The sequence below is a fragment of the Oncorhynchus clarkii genome, chromosome 17, assembly GCF_045791955.1.
Source record: "Oncorhynchus clarkii lewisi isolate Uvic-CL-2024 chromosome 17, UVic_Ocla_1.0, whole genome shotgun sequence".
In the NCBI taxonomy this organism is placed as follows: Eukaryota; Metazoa; Chordata; class Actinopteri; order Salmoniformes; family Salmonidae; genus Oncorhynchus; species Oncorhynchus clarkii.
In genome coordinates this window covers 51,749,561-51,765,831 of record NC_092163.1, presented here as the reverse complement: position 1 = coordinate 51,765,831, position 16,271 = coordinate 51,749,561, and the positions used below count along the sequence as shown (strand labels likewise).

The 16,271-nt window shown below is 40.3% G+C and overlaps 2 protein-coding genes across 2 annotated transcripts; both read left to right on the top strand.

Moving 5' to 3' along the window:
• The first annotated feature begins 883 nt into the window (after positions 1 to 883).
• LOC139371060 (histone H1.10-like) lies at positions 884 to 2,066 on the top strand. The gene has a single exon (XM_071111106.1). The coding sequence runs from the start codon at positions 949 to 951 to the stop codon at positions 1,531 to 1,533; it is 585 nt and encodes a 194-aa protein (XP_070967207.1). The 5' UTR covers positions 884 to 948; the 3' UTR covers positions 1,534 to 2,066.
• A 2,110-nt stretch (positions 2,067 to 4,176) lies between these two features.
• Positions 4,177 to 8,537, top strand: LOC139371061 (actin-related protein 2/3 complex subunit 4). The gene is made up of 6 exons (XM_071111107.1): positions 4,177 to 4,243; positions 6,728 to 6,846; positions 6,964 to 7,075; positions 7,411 to 7,506; positions 7,728 to 7,898; positions 7,985 to 8,537. Exons 1-6 carry the CDS (start codon positions 4,241 to 4,243, stop codon positions 7,988 to 7,990), a joined length of 507 nt encoding a protein of 168 aa, XP_070967208.1. The 5' UTR covers positions 4,177 to 4,240; the 3' UTR covers positions 7,991 to 8,537.
• Positions 8,538 to 16,271: the final 7,734 nt, after the last annotated feature.

Below are 16,271 nucleotides of genomic sequence, written 5' to 3'. Positions count from 1 at the left end.
GTCTTAATACAACGTTTTATACAGAAATTAAATGGTTCATTGAATCAGTCTAAATATTTGCACATACACTGCCATCTAGTGGCCAACGTCTAAATTGCCCCTAACCTGAAATAGTACATTGTGGCCTTTCTCTTGCATTTCAATGATGATGGAAAAAACCCGCATGTGTTATTCTCCTACATTTCTCCATTTCTCCTTTCTCCTACATTTCACATTTACGCAAACTTCAATGTGTTTCCTTTCAAATGGTATCAAGAATATGCATATCCTTGCTCCAGGTCCTGAGCTACAGGCAGTTAGATTTGGGTATGTCATTTTAGACGAAAATTGGAAAATAAAAAGGGTCCGATCCTTTTAATAGTATTGGTGCCGCGCATGATAGGGAATAAATCTCGATTTGTCAATAGGCTGCCACGCGAGGGCGTTTGTGTTAGTTTACATGAATTAAACGTTTTGTGTTGCAGTGGTATTCCATTTAATCGGCATATCATTGATCCATTTCGAATGGCCATACTCTACACTGTTGATTTGCAAGTAGTATTTTGTCAAATAATTTACCGTTTTCAAGTATTTTTCTCCTGAAGTGGGTGCCCCCCTCCTATTTGGAGCTGCGTGTGTGGAGTGCCCTCTGCTCATTCACTGTTTTCTTTGAGATTTCGACATGGACTGATGTGAGCGCAATACAGAACATAATGCATCGCTTAGGCTTCAGAAAAGTTGCTGGTTATAAAATAATGACCTGTCCAATTACGATACAATCACCTCCAAACAAAAATCTAAAAGCACATATTCCAACATACCATTTCCGCACTCTGTGTTGTTGTTCCCAATCACGTCCGTTTGGTAGTTATATAGTCAAGCCAATCCACCACACACCCACATTCACAGCAAACCCGACGGTGATAACAGTGCATTGCAGAACTTCACCTTGGTTTCAAAGTAAACGTCATGGTGAAAAGCGAGGTGGAGGTGACTATAAACGCGGAGGAGGCTCCAGTGGCAAGTGGGCCTAAACCAGCCAAGAAAAAGAAAAATAAGAAAAAAAAGAATAAGCCTGGCAAATACAGTGTTCTTGTGCTAGACGCTGTCAAAAAGTTGAATGAGCGAAGCGGTTCCTCTTTGGTAAAAATTTATAATGAAGCCAAGAAGGAAAGCTGGTTTGATGAGCAGAATGGGCGAACCTACCTGCGGTATTCTATCCGAGCGCTGGTACTCAACAACACGCTGATCCAAGTAAAGGGCATGGGGGCGAACGGTTCCTTCAGGCTCAATGAAGATAAGTTCGCGAAAGAGGTACCGAAAAAGACTCAGCCCAAGGCAGCCAAGACCACCACGAAAACTGCCAAAGCATCGACTACCAAGAAGGCAACCGTCAAGCCAAAGGCGAAGAGCAGCCCGAAGAAGGCACCAGATGCAAAGAAGCCCGCGGCTAAAACGAAGAAGCTGGGTGTCAAAAAGGTGATCGCTGCACAGAAGAACAAGAAGCCGAAGAAGGCCAGCAAGCCACCAGCCAAGTCACCGAGGAAGAAGTAGCCTAGTCGCTATCAAATACAGAACTTTATTTGAGATTTTTATTTTTACACATCTTTTGTTGTAGTTTTTTTTTCTTCCATGGTTGGTTTCACTGGCATACAATGCATAATCAACGGATTATTATAGGCTAAAAGTTGTTTTCTATGTTTATTCTCTGCAAGGCAATGATTGTCTCAGTGGCGTATTGTCAGAGGGACCATGAGTGTAGTGTTGCTTTGAATAACAGGCAACGCCCCCAGTTTTATGTTGTCACTTGTCAGTCCGAGAGATGCCCAGCTACAAAATGTTACATTGTAACCAATATGTTTTTACCTTTACCCAAAGGTTTCCCCTTACGGATATGACCAGGAAATCCTAGTCGTGGCTTTTCATTCTTTTCGAGGTGGCTGACAACATTGCGAAAGTGGTATTTGTAATTCTGAGAAACTGATGGTTTAAAAGACTAGGTCTATTTGATGAGCATTGTATTGTCTCTTCGGGACACGTGGCATTGAAGTGATTGTTAATCTCTGTAAATAAATACCTTAACACGGTCTTTTTTGCATTTTGTGATAAACATTTCTATTTAAGGTGTTAGATTTGAATGTGAGGATAATTTCCTACACTGTCTGTTTACTATACATAGACCAATATCAGAATACTATGGAGTATCTTATTTAATCATGCATGTTGGACTCATTTGTTTTTCAATGAGACAAATCTCAATGAGTGTCTCCCCATATTGTTCAGCTCCATATTTTCTGGTTGGTCTCATAGCTGCGGAAGAAGGGGTGCTGAGGATGCTAAAGCGCCCCTGAAAAATCGGGATTAATTAAAATAATTACATAAAAAATACAAATGTAATGCACTGGGCCCTTACTTGTCCTGTATTAGCAGACATAATTATGTGGCGCAGCAAGAACTTGAGTGATTTGGAGCACATGGTATTAACAAACTGTTCATCTTTCTTGTATTTTGTTTAATTGAAAGTGTATATCCTGCCTAGTGGCTCAGTTTTTAACTACACAGCTAACCATCCTAAAATCTGGATAGGTGTTAGGTGTAACGTTAACATTAGCCCATAGGCCTGCTATGCTACGCTATTATATTTGGTTATGTTACATAAAATGCTAATTATGTGATCTTGCAAGACATTGATTAAGCTTTGATTAACTTTACTAAACGAGCACCATTGTGAGAAGTGATCTGTTTGTGATGAGTAGGACAATTTGGTGTAGGCAACGGATCTTGGTAAGTGTTATTGTAAATGATTGGAGCACCCCTTGGTTCTAAAATGACAGCGCTAAGTAAACAGAGCGGTGGACTATCAATGTATATAATTGATTTTCATAGATTTAATAAAGTAGTGAACATAAATCGTTAATGTGCAGGCAATTCATTTTAAAACAGCCATACAAATCTAGCTTTTAGTGTGTTGTATTCATGCATCTCAAACTCTAAAATATATATATTATTTTAGAAACTATAACCTAAATGCATTATCTCCAACTTGGCCCAATTTCCATTTTCCTACCCCGACATAGCCTACCAAGCTAGAACTGGCCCTGCGTCTCAACCAATAGCCAATATAGGCTAAATATCCCAAGCAGGGCTACAGCAACTTCCAGAAAGGGTCAGGCTCTTGGGCTTTGTGGTGGCTACTCTGGTTTGGGTGTCCTCGGCAAAATGGTGTCGCTGTAATCAAGGGGTCACATATCGTTCTGGGTTCCACTGTGCAAGAGCAGGTCTGTTGAGTTTTATGAACATTAACGCAGACACATTAATTTATATATATTTTTCAATGTTCTGATGTTCTTAACTTGTCAAGCCTCCAACGGGCCTCTGCAGTGCATACATGTAGCCTACATATTTATTTGGTTTGTCATTCTATTTTTTTCTTCTATTACTACACAGCATCTTCAGAGTCTCTCATTCTCTTTCTGTTGTCAGTTCACATGACATGCATTTAGTGGCGGCTTGAGTGTAGGAGCTAATTACACAACAGGGCAATTTTAAGTGTGTAACGGTACAATCGTTTTCAAGATCATATGTAGTTTAGTCAATTTACACATGGGGCTTGCACACTCAACAAATGCAAATATCTAATGGGACAGAACCTGGCTCTGGAGCAGAAGCTTGCACACTGCAACTCTTTTAGAATCACAAAATTAAATCGTTAATAATACAGAATCAGATTATTGTACCATAAAACCCACTAAGATTATGGAAACAGACCTTCGTAAATTTCCCCCCTATTGGCAAAATAGTGGAGAGATCCTTTTACCTTATAAGGAAGAAAACACCAGTCAGACACGTTTTAGAATGATAAGAATAATGAGACAAAATCCTTATCATTCAGTTTAACCATTTCTAGATTGAGTACTGTTCTCATATGAAGAATGAGAGAACCCAAAATAATTCAGAATTCTATTTTGTATGAACATTTTGCTGCTTGTGAATTATATTATCAAAATGTTCTCATCCTATGTAAATTGGGAAATTGTGTAACCAAATAATGAAAACCGACAACAATTATTTTTAAAAATAAAATACAAGTATTACATGTTTGTCTGCTACATTCAAACAATTAATTGTATAGAAAAGTCTTTGTCTTAACGAAATAGGCTCCCCTATGAAGTTTTGTACATAGTGTGTTCCAGTGAGCGCAGAGGGTCACGGAAGAGCCTTGGTAAGTGTACTTCCGTCTTCCCCCAGCGGATACAGAGAAATGGTAAGAGAATGTAGCTATCATTTTTACAATAAAAATAAAGACATTTCGACATTATTTCAACATCAGTCATACGATGAGCAGTATGTCGAGCCTTGCTTGCGTTAATGTGTATGTTTATTGCTAGATTTGGTTTGGTGGCTAGCTAGCTTAGCTAACGTCAGTTAGCATCCCCACCCAAAAGTGAGAATCTGTTTTTAGCCAGTGATGTAGCTAGATACAAGGTTAGTTTGTTAGTTTGGAAGTTAGTGCCAAATACTGTAAACTAAAGTATCCTTTCAAATGTATGCATAAATATAAACATACATTTTCGGGTAACTATTAGCTAGCTATCTGTAATGGTGAAGCAGGGAGCTCACGTCTGTAATTTTACGTCATCTATCAAGCTGGTATATACAAAAAATGATTGCCATGAGTAAAGATCCCCATGCCACATCGATATATTTTCAAAGACAAGCTGGTAGAAGAGGCTAACTAGTTAGCAGAGATCTCTAATCTCAAGCAGACAGCCTAGGTATTTAAGAGGTATGCTGTCTCAACATTTGCTTTCATTTGTCCTCACCACCTAACTATAAGTTATGCACTTGCATCTCGCCTGAATTATTTTGCTTTGCAGTAGGTAGGTCCAAAGTCTAGATTTCTCTTAATTGCACTTCACACACATGGGGTTGCAGTAAGACTTGCCCACTGAAATGTCCGCCCCCATTTACATCGACGGGGCTGCAGTGGAGCGGGTTTGAGAGCTTCAAGTTCCTTGGTGTCCACATCAATAACAAACTGTCATGGTCCAAAAACACCAATACAGTCGTGAAGAGGGCACAACAACGCCTATTCCCCCTAAGGAGACTGAAATGATTTGGCATGGGTCCTCAGATTCTCAAAAAGTTCTACAGCTGCACCATCGAGAGCATCACCGCTTGGTATGGTAACTGCTTGGCATCTGACGCAAGGTGCTAGCTACAGAGAGTAGTGCGAACAACCCAGTACTTCACTGGGGCCAAGCTTCTTGTCATCCAGGAGCTCTATATATGGCGGTGTCAGAGGAAGGCCCTAAAAATTGTCAAAAACTCTAGCCAGCCAAGTCATAGCCTGTTTGCTCTGTTTCAGCCCAGTACCGGAGCGCCAAGTCTACGTCCAAAAGGCTCCTTAACAGCTTCTACCCTGCAAGCCATAAGACTGCTGAACAGTTAATCAAATGGCTACCCAGACTATTTGCATTGACCCTCTTTTTTACACTGCTGCTACTCGCTGTTTATTATCTATGCATAGTCACTTTAGCGCTACCTACATGTACATATTACCTCAATTACATCGACTAACCTGTACCCCTACACGTTGACTCAGTACCGGTACCCCCTGTATATAACCTTGTTATATTGTGTTACTTTAGTTTATAAAAAAAAAAGTTTGCAAATATTTTCTTACTTAAAACAAAGAAGAAAAATTGCAAAAAAACTCACTTATGAGTGAGGATCAAGGTAAGGTCTACTACACCTGTTGTATGCGTCGCATGTGACAAATAACATTTCAAATCAAATTTTTTCTCGGCCCAAATCAGATGCAGACTGGATTGAAGTAGCTAGATATTGTCATTCTGAAAATGCATGTAGTGGCAGTGCACTCAACTGGCCCTAGGCCAGAGCCAATGTGTACACACCATCCTTATCTATTATAGGCTTTATTCAATGTAAAACATAGCAAACATTTCTAAAAACCAGTTTTTGCTTTGTCATTATGTGGTGTTATGTGTAGATTAAGGGAGGGGAAACTATTTCATCTATTTTAGAATAAGGCTGTAATCAAACAAAATGTGGAAAAAGTCAAGGGGGAACTTGCTTAGTTAAATAAAATTAAAAGAGGTTCTGAATACTTTCCGAATGCACTGTACTCATGTGGTCAATATACTTCCTATTTTTCCATTGGAGGGACTCCTGGATGTATCAATTTAATGGTGACTTCACTCATGTTCCACAGTCAACATTATTGTTTTGCATTTGGGTTGTTAGGCCTATTTGAATTTTTACTGACTGTGTTTGAGTTTCTGGGATGGTGAAACCAATGTTGAGCTTTTAGAAACCGCAGTATCAAATACGCACTGCTGAGCTGTGTTGTCAGCCCAACCATGAGCCATTGCTATGGAAGACACAGTATGCCAAGAATTTTAGCTGCAGGTCTAGGCCTGCATGCCTGACTACTTTTGCCCTCAGTTTGTAAGGATAGGTGGTGGTGTAGGAATAAGGGTAAGGGCCTTTTTAGCTAATAGTTTTAGAGAATAGTAGGGTGGAGTGAGGTGGTATTTGGTGGTAAGAGAGGCAGAGGCTGCGGTCCAGTTCACTCCCCCTCTTGGATGTAAAATAGGATTTAGGGAAGGGGCATCTTCGTTATAGTAGCTAAGTAAAGCGTGGTAGGGGTATTTGGTGGAGTGTATGGGAGATATCCCCTCATCTTCTAACTTTTTTTTCTCCTCTTCCTCTCTTTCTCCCTCAGACAGCAACTCTGCGCCCGTACCTCAACGCTGTGCGTGCCACGCTGCAGGCCGCCCTCTGTCTGGAGAACTTCTCCTCTCAGGTGGTGGAGCGCCACAACAAGCCAGAGGTGGAGGTCCGGTGAGTCCCTGTGTGTCTGTCTGTGTGCGGGATAGTGTGTGTTTTCGGGTATTTGACCTATGTTATCCCCCTCAGGAGAGTGTGTTTGACCTAGCGTGTGTATGTTATCCCCCTCAGGAGCAGTAAAGAGTTGCTGCTGCAGCCAGTCATCATCAGTCGTAATGACAAGGAGAAGGTTCTTATTGAGGGCTCCATCAACTCAGTCCGAGTCAGCATCGCTGTCAAGCAGGTCAGTGAGACTACTTATTCCAACGTGTTTAACTTGTCCTTCGATGCAGTTGACATGCGTGATTTAGGTGACTTTCATGCTTTATTCATATTTAGGGATCTTTTTCAACGTCATTGTCGTTACCCTAACAGAAGTGCAGAGATGTAAGCTCAGCTGTACCCTTTTCCCCCCTGTTATGTGAGGATGATTGTTTGCTGGTTTGTCATAGACATGAAATGTATACTGTGATTAGTTGTTTTTTACTACCTGGTGTATGATTGCTGGCTTTTAGAGCCGTAGCCTGTGATTGGTGGGTGCTAAGTCTGACTGCTGTGTGATTTGCTGTGTCCCTGAAGGCAGATGAGATTGAGAAGATCCTGTGCCATAAGTTCATGCGCTTCATGATGATGAGAGCAGAGAACTTCTTCATCCTGAGGAGGAAACCAGTGGAGGTGAGAAAGGAGAGGGACTGGTGGTGCAACCAACAGTTTGAGTTGAAACATTAGGATAATGTTTGTTCCCCTCTTAGAGAACTCAAGCGGTCATATTTTCACACTTTCAAATAAAATGTTTATATAGAAAACAATTGGCAGTGCAAAGAGCAAAACGGCCTCAGTGTTTACTCATCATTCCCCTCCTTTATCTCTCCGACCTCTCCTTCATTTGTCCGCAGGGCTATGACATCAGTTTCCTCATCACCAACTTCCACACAGAGCAGATGTACAAGCACAAGCTGGTGGACTTCGTCATCCATTTCATGGAAGAGATCGACAAGGAGATCAGTGAGATGAAGCTGTCTGTCAATGCCAGGGCCCGTATCGTCGCTGAGGAGTTCCTCAAAAACGTGAGTCCTGTCTGTCTCTTTTACTTTCTGTCTTTTCACCTAGAAGTTTTCCTTTGACCTGACATCCATGTTTTTGACTTACGCAGTTCTAAGAAAAATCCCAAACATTCCTTACGCTGATCACAACTGTCAACATGGTTTCTTGGAGGGTGCGCATCACAGGACAGAGAGAGAAGGGGCAAAAGTGTGACCAGTCAATCGCAGTCGAAAAAAAGTAAAGACTCGTCAGACCAATGGGGTGTGGCCCTTCATTAAGGTATCCCTGTGCTCAAAAATATTGATGTTTGTACATAATGAATATTCACAGCCTCATTTAATTTCTGCTTTTAGAACAAAGCTTTAAAATCAGGGTGGGTCCTTAAAATGAAACCTTAATCAATATTAATGAGCACAGGGAAATTCAGATTTTTTTTTTTGATAATGTAAACAGTTTATTTTACTTTTTTTTTATATAAATATTATATGCACACCATTTTTTGCTATGTTTTTGTTACAACAAACATTCAAACCTGAGGAAAAATGAATTGGTGCACTTGTTTCTTGTCTTAATACACACAGAGCAGACCCTATCATTGATGGAAATTATTGTGATGATAATAATAGTGCTGGCAGTGATGATGAATAAACCCCTTTATTGTTTGTTTGCATTTTGGTGTGTTATTTACGGAAAAAAGACATTACACTACATTATTTTATTAATGAATCATTAACTATTTACATAGGGGGGAATTCCTACATGGGACTTAATGTTTTTACCGCATTCTGACTTTGAACTTAAGCATGGGGAAATGCATGTGCCAGCCAGGTATTCATTTGGGATGGAGATTGCAGAAATGGATGTGTGTTTATAGATATGCTTATTCTGACTTTGACTTGAATTCCACCACCTTTATGCGTGTGGAACAATGAAGGTCGAGTAACCTGTCAGTTCCAAGTGGAAAAACATTACTTTTTTCTGACAAATAACACCATTCTCCATGCTCTGTAATTTACAAATTGATAAGGGCTAGGTAAATGACTTAATCTGGATAAGGGGATTGGAAATGTAAATGACAATTCTTTTAGATCCATTTGACCTTATCACTGGAGTTGTGAAGCCAGTCATTTGGCAGCAAACTGAAGCGTATCACCTTTTCCACAGTGAAGTTAATGAAATGCTGTTCTTATAACTTGCAGGGATGTAATTGAGACCCAACCTATAGGCTTCTGAAGCCATGCACACATGACAGTATAGCGTCATTTCTGATTTCTAGAAGGTTTTAATTAAACGCCTGGACTTTCCACCAGTGGAGGCTGCTGAGAGGAGGACAGCTCATAATAATGGCTGTAATGGAATGGTATCGAAGACAAACGTGGTTTTTAAAACGTAACTACAAATATTCAAATGTATTTAAGTTAATACCTGCTGCTGAGGGGGGGTCTGCTCATAATGTGTTTGATGATACCTTTCCATTTATTCTGCTCCAGCCATAACCACGTGTCCGTCCTCCCTAATTAAGGTGCCACCAACCTCCTGTGCTGCAGTCAATTTGTGCAATAGATTAGGAAATAAAGCAGATTGCGTTCTTAATTTCACCTGTCACATTATTTAACATTATGAAGCTTACCATAGTTCCCCAGAACAGTTGAGCCAGTCACGTGTGTTATTCAATTCACTACTAGATGTTTGCCATCAGATAACGGCTGATGTGCTTTAGAAGTAAAAAAATATATATAATCTGAGTTCTTTACAGCTGTCATTTTTTCCCCTATAATTGTTTCCCTTCTCTGTGCACCAATACTTTTCCTTCAGAAAAGCGTGCATCACAACTTTATTCATTTGCACAATTTCTCTTCTTTAGGATTGTGTTGGCGGATCGCATCCAATTTAAGGTGAATGCACCGCCACCTACTGTACTGGAGTGTGAGGCTATTCACTGTCTACCAACATTTAGGCTCCCGAGATGCGAAGCGGTCTAAGGCACTGCATCTCAGTGTAAGAGGTGTCATTACAGACCCTGGTTAGATTCCAGGCTGTATCACAACTGGCCGTGATTGGGAGTCCCATAGTGGTTTGGCTGTCATTGTAAATAAGAATGTGTTCTTAACTGGCTTGCCTAGTTAAATAGAGGTTACATTTCAATTATTATTATTTTTTATCTTTGTGATACAGTATTGTAAAATTGGGGAAAAGGAAAAATTATCCTGCCAACTATTAGCCCTCTAAAAAAAAATAAACACCACCCCATTCCACGATTTTACCCTACCAACAGTCTGGGAGGACAGAACACTATGGCTCAACACCCCCTGCAACTGTTCTGCAGTAAAACCTTGCAGTCTCAAGTATTTCTCTGCCGCTGCCTCCACAACCTCTATTTGATGTGACTTTCCATCGAGTTCTGGAGTACAATTGACAACCATAGCTATGAATGCCAAGAAACCTACCTTACTGAAGCACATATTCTTCCCATCACTCTCTATTAGTCTCTGCCTACTCACAGGAATCCTCTCAGGATCCCTCACACAATTGATATTGTGTATGATAATGACATTCGGTAGCTACTAGCTATGCTTGTATAACTGAGCTGTATTTGCCTTTGCAATTAGTCTATGTTCGTCTTCCCTCGTTAGCATTTAGCTAACAGCGTATGTGATTTCTCTATTATTTGTGCTAATTTTGTTAGGATTTTGGTAATAGAGGCCCAATGGGCTTTTTTTTGCTTTGTGCTATGCCGGTAATACGGTAAATCTCAGGATGGCAGAAGAACAGTATGACAATCTGGATATCGCCCAAGCCTACCTGGCGCACTGGTGTCATCACATTTCCATGATTATTAGGGTAGATTTATAGGACTACTGTTCAACCCCTATTGTACTTACCTTCCAATAGTTCATGGATTGAACAATTGCATATGCCAACTTTCAGGATGAATCAAACCACTATTTTTGATTCACCAATATATTTAGTGCGTAAAGGCTCTCCAAATCTGTTTTTTTATTATTCATAAATACTTTCCTAACCCTAAATAATATATTTTAATGTGTCTGTCTAGAAATTTTTATTTAAGGCTACACCAAATTTAAAGGTATGGCTTTAGTTAAATGTAATGAAAACCCTATTGAATGAAAATGGCACAATAAATTCTGTTGGCCAGCAAGTGGGAGGGTTTTCAGCGGTTAAATTAAATGTATTCAGCGTGCAAGGGAACCACGCCTGCAAAGCCCTTAAGGTAAGTCTGAATACCAACTACTGAGGAGTGCGTAGGAAAGGCATACATTTCCTAAGTATGAATCGGGCCCATTTTTAAGTTCAAGGTCAGAATACCCATAGAGAGAATAAAAAAAGTAATTAAGTTCCATTTACACACACTTAATTTGGGTCAGAATCGGCCCCTTTGTGTGAAAGCTCTCCAAACCTGTTTTTTTATGTAGGTAGATTCATAAATACCTTCCTTAGCCTAAATAATATACATTGCATTCGGAAAATATTTAGACCCCTTCCCTATTTCCATATTTTGTTACGTTACAGCCTTATTCTAAAATGGATTTAAAAAAAAAATAATCCTCATCAATCTATACACAACCCATAATGACAAAGTGAAAACAAGTTTAATTGTTTTTTTTATTTGAGCAAATGTGTGTGTGTGTATATATATATATATATATAAAACAGGAATGAGACTTAAAATTTAGCTCAGGTGCATCCTGTTTCCATTGATCATCCTTGAGATTTTTCTACAACTTGATTGGAGTCCACATGTGGTAAATTAATTTGATTGGACATGATTTGGAAAGGCACACACCTACAGTGGGGCAAAAAAAGTATTTAGTCAGCCACCAATTGTGCAAGTGCTCCCACTTAAAACGATGAGAGAGGCCTGTAATTTTCATCATAGGTACACTTCAACTATGACAGACAAAATGAGAAGAAAAAAATCCTGAAAACCACATTGTAGGATTTTTAATGAATTTATTTGCAAATTATGGTGGATAATAAGTATTTGGTCACCTACAAACAAGCAAGATTTCTGGCTCTCACAGACTGTCCTCCACTTGTTACCTGTATTAATGGCACCTGTTTGAACTTGTTATCAGTATAAAAGACACCTGTCCACAACCTCAAACAGTCACACTCCAAACTCCACTATGGCCAAGACCAAAGAGCTGTCAAAGGACACCAGAAACTAAATTGTAGACCTGCACCAGGCTGGGAAGACTGCATCTGCAATAGGTAAGCAGCTTGGTTTGAAGAAATCAACTGTGGGAGCAATTATTAGGAAATGGAAGACATACAAGACCACTGATAATCTCCCTCGATCTGGGGCTCCACGCAATATCTCACCCCATGGGGGTAAAATGATCACAAGAACGGTGAGCAAAAATCCCAGAACCACACGGGGGGACCTAGTGAATGGCCTGCAGAGAGCTGGGACCAAAGTAACAAAGCCTACCATCAGTAACACACTACGCCGCCAGGGACTCAAATCCTGCAGTGCCAGACGTGTCCCCCTGCTTAAGCCAGTACATGTCCAGGCCCGTCTGAAGTTTGCTAGAGAGCATTTGGATGATCCAGAAGAAGATTGGGAGAATGCCATATGGTCAGATGAAACCAAAATATAACCTTTTGGTAAAAACTCAACTCGTCGTATTTGGATGACAAAGAATGCTGAGTTGCATCCAAAGAACACCATACCTACTGTGAAGCATGGGGGTGGAAACATCATGCTTTGGGGCTGTTTTCCTGCAAAGGGACCAGGACGACTGATCCGTGTAAAGGAAAGAATGAATGGGGCCATGTATCGTGAGATTTTGAGTGAAAACCTCCTTCCATCAGCAAGGGCATTGAAGATGAAACGTGGCTGGGTCTTTCAGCATGACAATGATCCCAAACACACCGCCCGGGCAACGAAGGAGTGGCTTCGTAAGAAGCATTTGGCCTATCCAGTCTCCAGATCTCAACCCCATAGAAAATCTTTGGAGGGACTTGAAAGTCCGTGTTGCCTAGCAACAGCCCCAAAACATCACTGCTCTAGTGGAGATCTGCATGGAGGAATGGGCCAAAATACCAGCAACAGTGTGTGAAAACCTTGTGAAGACTTACAGAAAACGTTTGACCTCTGTCATTGCCAACAAAGGGTATATAACAAAGTATTGAGATAAACTTTTGTTATTGACCAAATACTTATTTTCCACCATAATTTGCAAATACATTCATAAAAAATCCTACAATGTGATTTTCTGGATTTTTTTTCTCATTTTGTCTGTCATAGTTGAAGTGTACCTATGATGAAAATTACAGGCCTTTCTCATCTTTTTAAGTGGGATAACTTGCACAATTGGTGGCTGACTAAATATTTTTTTGCCTCACTGTATGCATCAGCCTACTAATTATACAAATATGCCCTATTATATTTTTAAAATTTAATCAAATTTGCTAGCCTATAGGCCTACTTGTAACTGTGTAAGCTGCATGTGCTGCACCAGAATCGCATGTTCTCTTCTGCTTTGTTATGGTTTGAATGATGTGTGTAATTCCAGTCCATACATATAATACCGTATAAAACAGTACAGTACAGTAATACAGTTCACACTCAAAGATTAGCCAACCAGAGCTAGTCTAATCTATTGAACCAATGGGTTGTATTGTAACTATTTTATTATAGTGCAAGTATATTCATGACGTCATATAAAAGGTGATTGGGCAAGTTGGTCCGTGTGCATCAGTCTCCTGTGTTATGTTACTTGTTCTTTCATTAAAGTCAACCAAAGTGATATTCACCTCTGGATTCTTTACATAAAGCATAACACTACACCGAAGAGAGCATATAGCTTGCTACATCTATGGGCTTTTCTGTCGTGCGTAATATGCAGTAGCCTATATCACATGTATTGGATAACGGCACATTCATTTGAGTTTTTTGGGGCTTGAGCTCACTAAATGTTAATGTAGGGTTCATAAAATGTATTTAATATAGTTCGTCAGATTCAGGTAGCACCAGGTTATAATTTTCATGCTGATCAAAGCTACAATCAAATCCAGAAATATTGATATGCTTTATAATGCTTTTGAATGACACTTCCGGTTTTGTAGGGAAATACCGGGTTACCCGGGAGAAAAGGGATTTATTCTCAGGATGAAACATTTGTAAAATACCAGGAAAATATTCAACCCTAGTGTGTAGCACTTGTTGTTTATCAAGCTAACAATCTATTCTCGGTAAAGTTATCTAGGTAGCTAGCTACATACATAGAAATAGGATAGACTGCCAATATTCGTTTTTTTTAATGACACAAACGTTAGCTTGATCTACTAAAAACAACAATGTTAGCTAGCTAATTAACATATTTCATGGCCAAGATGTTCAAATGTTCATAGATGACCAGCAGGGTCAAATAACAATAATCAGTGGTTGTAGAGGGTGCAAGAGGAGTAAATGTCAGTTGGCTTTTTTTAGCCAATCATTCAGGGTATCTCTACCATTCCTGCTGTCTCTAGAGAGTTGAGAGAGAGAACTTAAATTCACACAGGACACCAGATAAGACAGGATAAATACTCCAGATATAACAGACTGACCCTAGCCCCCTGACACAAACTATTGCAGCATAAATACTGGAGGCTGAGACAGGAGGGGTCAGGAGACACTGTGGCCCCGTCCGATGATACCCCCGGACGGGGCCAAACAGGCAGGATATAACCCCACCCATTTTGCCAAAGCACAGCCCCCACACCACTAGAGGGATATCTTCAACCACCAACTTACTAACCTGAGATAAGGTCGAGTATAGCCCACGAAGATCTCACCCACGGCACAAACCATGGGGGAGGGGGGGCGCCAACCCGGACAGGAAGATCACATCAGACTCAACCCACTCAAGTGACGCACCCCTCCTAGGGACGGCATGGAAGAGCACCAGTAAGCCAGTGACTCAGCCCCTGTAATAGGGTTTGAGGCAGAGAATCCCAGTGGAGAGAGGGGAACCGGCCAGGCAGAGACAGCAAGGGCAGCTCATTGCTCCAGTGCCTTTCTGTTCACCTTCACACTCCTGTTTCAGACTACACTCAATCATAGGACCTGCTGAAGAGATGAGTCTTCAAAAAAGACTTAAAGGTCGAGACCGAGTCTGCGTCTCTCACATGGATAGGCATACCATTCCAAAAAATTGAGCTCTATAGGAGAAAACCCTTCCTCCAGCTGTTTGCTTAGAAATTCTAGGGACAGTAAGGAGGCCTGTGTCTTGTGACCGTAGTGTACTTGTAGGTATTTTTGCCGGAAAGTAGAGCATTGCAGTAGTCTAACCTAGAAGTGGGACAAGCATGGCTAAATGTTTCTGCATCTTTTTAGGACAGAACGTTTCTGATTTTTGCAATGTTACGTAGATGGAAAAAAGCTGTTCTTGAAACAGTCTTGATATGTTCATCAAAATTGAGATCAGGGTCCAGAGTAACGCAGAGGTCCTTCACAGTTTTATTTGAGATGACTGTACAACCATCAAGATTGTCAGATTCAACAGAAGATCTCTTTGTTTCTTGGGACCAAGAACTAGCATCTCTGTTTTGTCTGAGTTTAAAAGAAGAACATTTGCCACCATCCACTTCCTTATGTCTGAAACACAGGCTTCCAGGGAGGGCAATTTTGGGGCTTCACCATGTTTCATCGAAATGTACAGCTGTGTGTTGTCTGCATATCAGTGAAGGTTAACATTATGTTTCCAAATGACATCACCAAGAGGTAAAATATATATTCCTACACTTAAATTACCCTTGCCTAACGATTGCATCTGAAGCTGGGCTTGCAGCACAGCTATCCTCGCCATAAGGCAATCGTTCTCCTGTATATTAAGAGTACAGTGCCTGCAATTAGAAGTCATGTTAATGTTACTACTTAGCTTCAGATGGTGAAGGTTCTGACAAACCACGTCCAGATAAAGCGTCCGGGGTGAAAAAGTTGAATGAAATAAGTCGATGGAAAAAATACAAATATAAAACGGCAATTAAAAAGTAAAAAACGTAAAGTTGGCAGGTAGCAAAGTAAGGTTAGCAAAAAAACTCACAGCAGCACGTAAACAATTATTAGACACTATTCAATCATCTCTTGTTTTGGAGTAAGATGGATGTCTAAACCCACTAACCATTTATGTAGGTGTTCTTTGTATGATATGAAATAAAGTGTTGACTATAGTGTATTTTTTAGTCATTGAACATTCCCTGTTTGTCTGATTTATTTGGTTGTCACCCTCATTTTGTCTGATATTGCACAGATTTGCAGCAGAAGCTGATGTCCTTGAAAGGGGATACTCAGTCAGTTGCACAACTGAATGCATTCAACCGAAATGTGTCTTCCGCATTTAACCCAATCCCTCTGAATGAGAGAGGTGTGGGGGCTTCCACAGCGC

What these genes read in the sequence shown, in the direction of transcription:
- LOC139371060 (XM_071111106.1), top strand. Translation starts at nt 949, where the DNA reads ATGGTGAAAAGCGAGGTGGAGGTGACTATAAACGCGGAGGAGGCTCCA.
- LOC139371061 (XM_071111107.1), top strand. An exon ending in AAGCCAGAGGTGGAGGTCCG is followed by an intron (nt 6,847 to 6,963) that starts GTGAGTCCCTGT and finishes TATCCCCCTCAG; the next exon opens with GAGCAGTAAAGAGTTGCTGC. An exon ending in TCAGCATCGCTGTCAAGCAG is followed by an intron (nt 7,076 to 7,410) that starts GTCAGTGAGACT and finishes GTGTCCCTGAAG; the next exon opens with GCAGATGAGATTGAGAAGAT.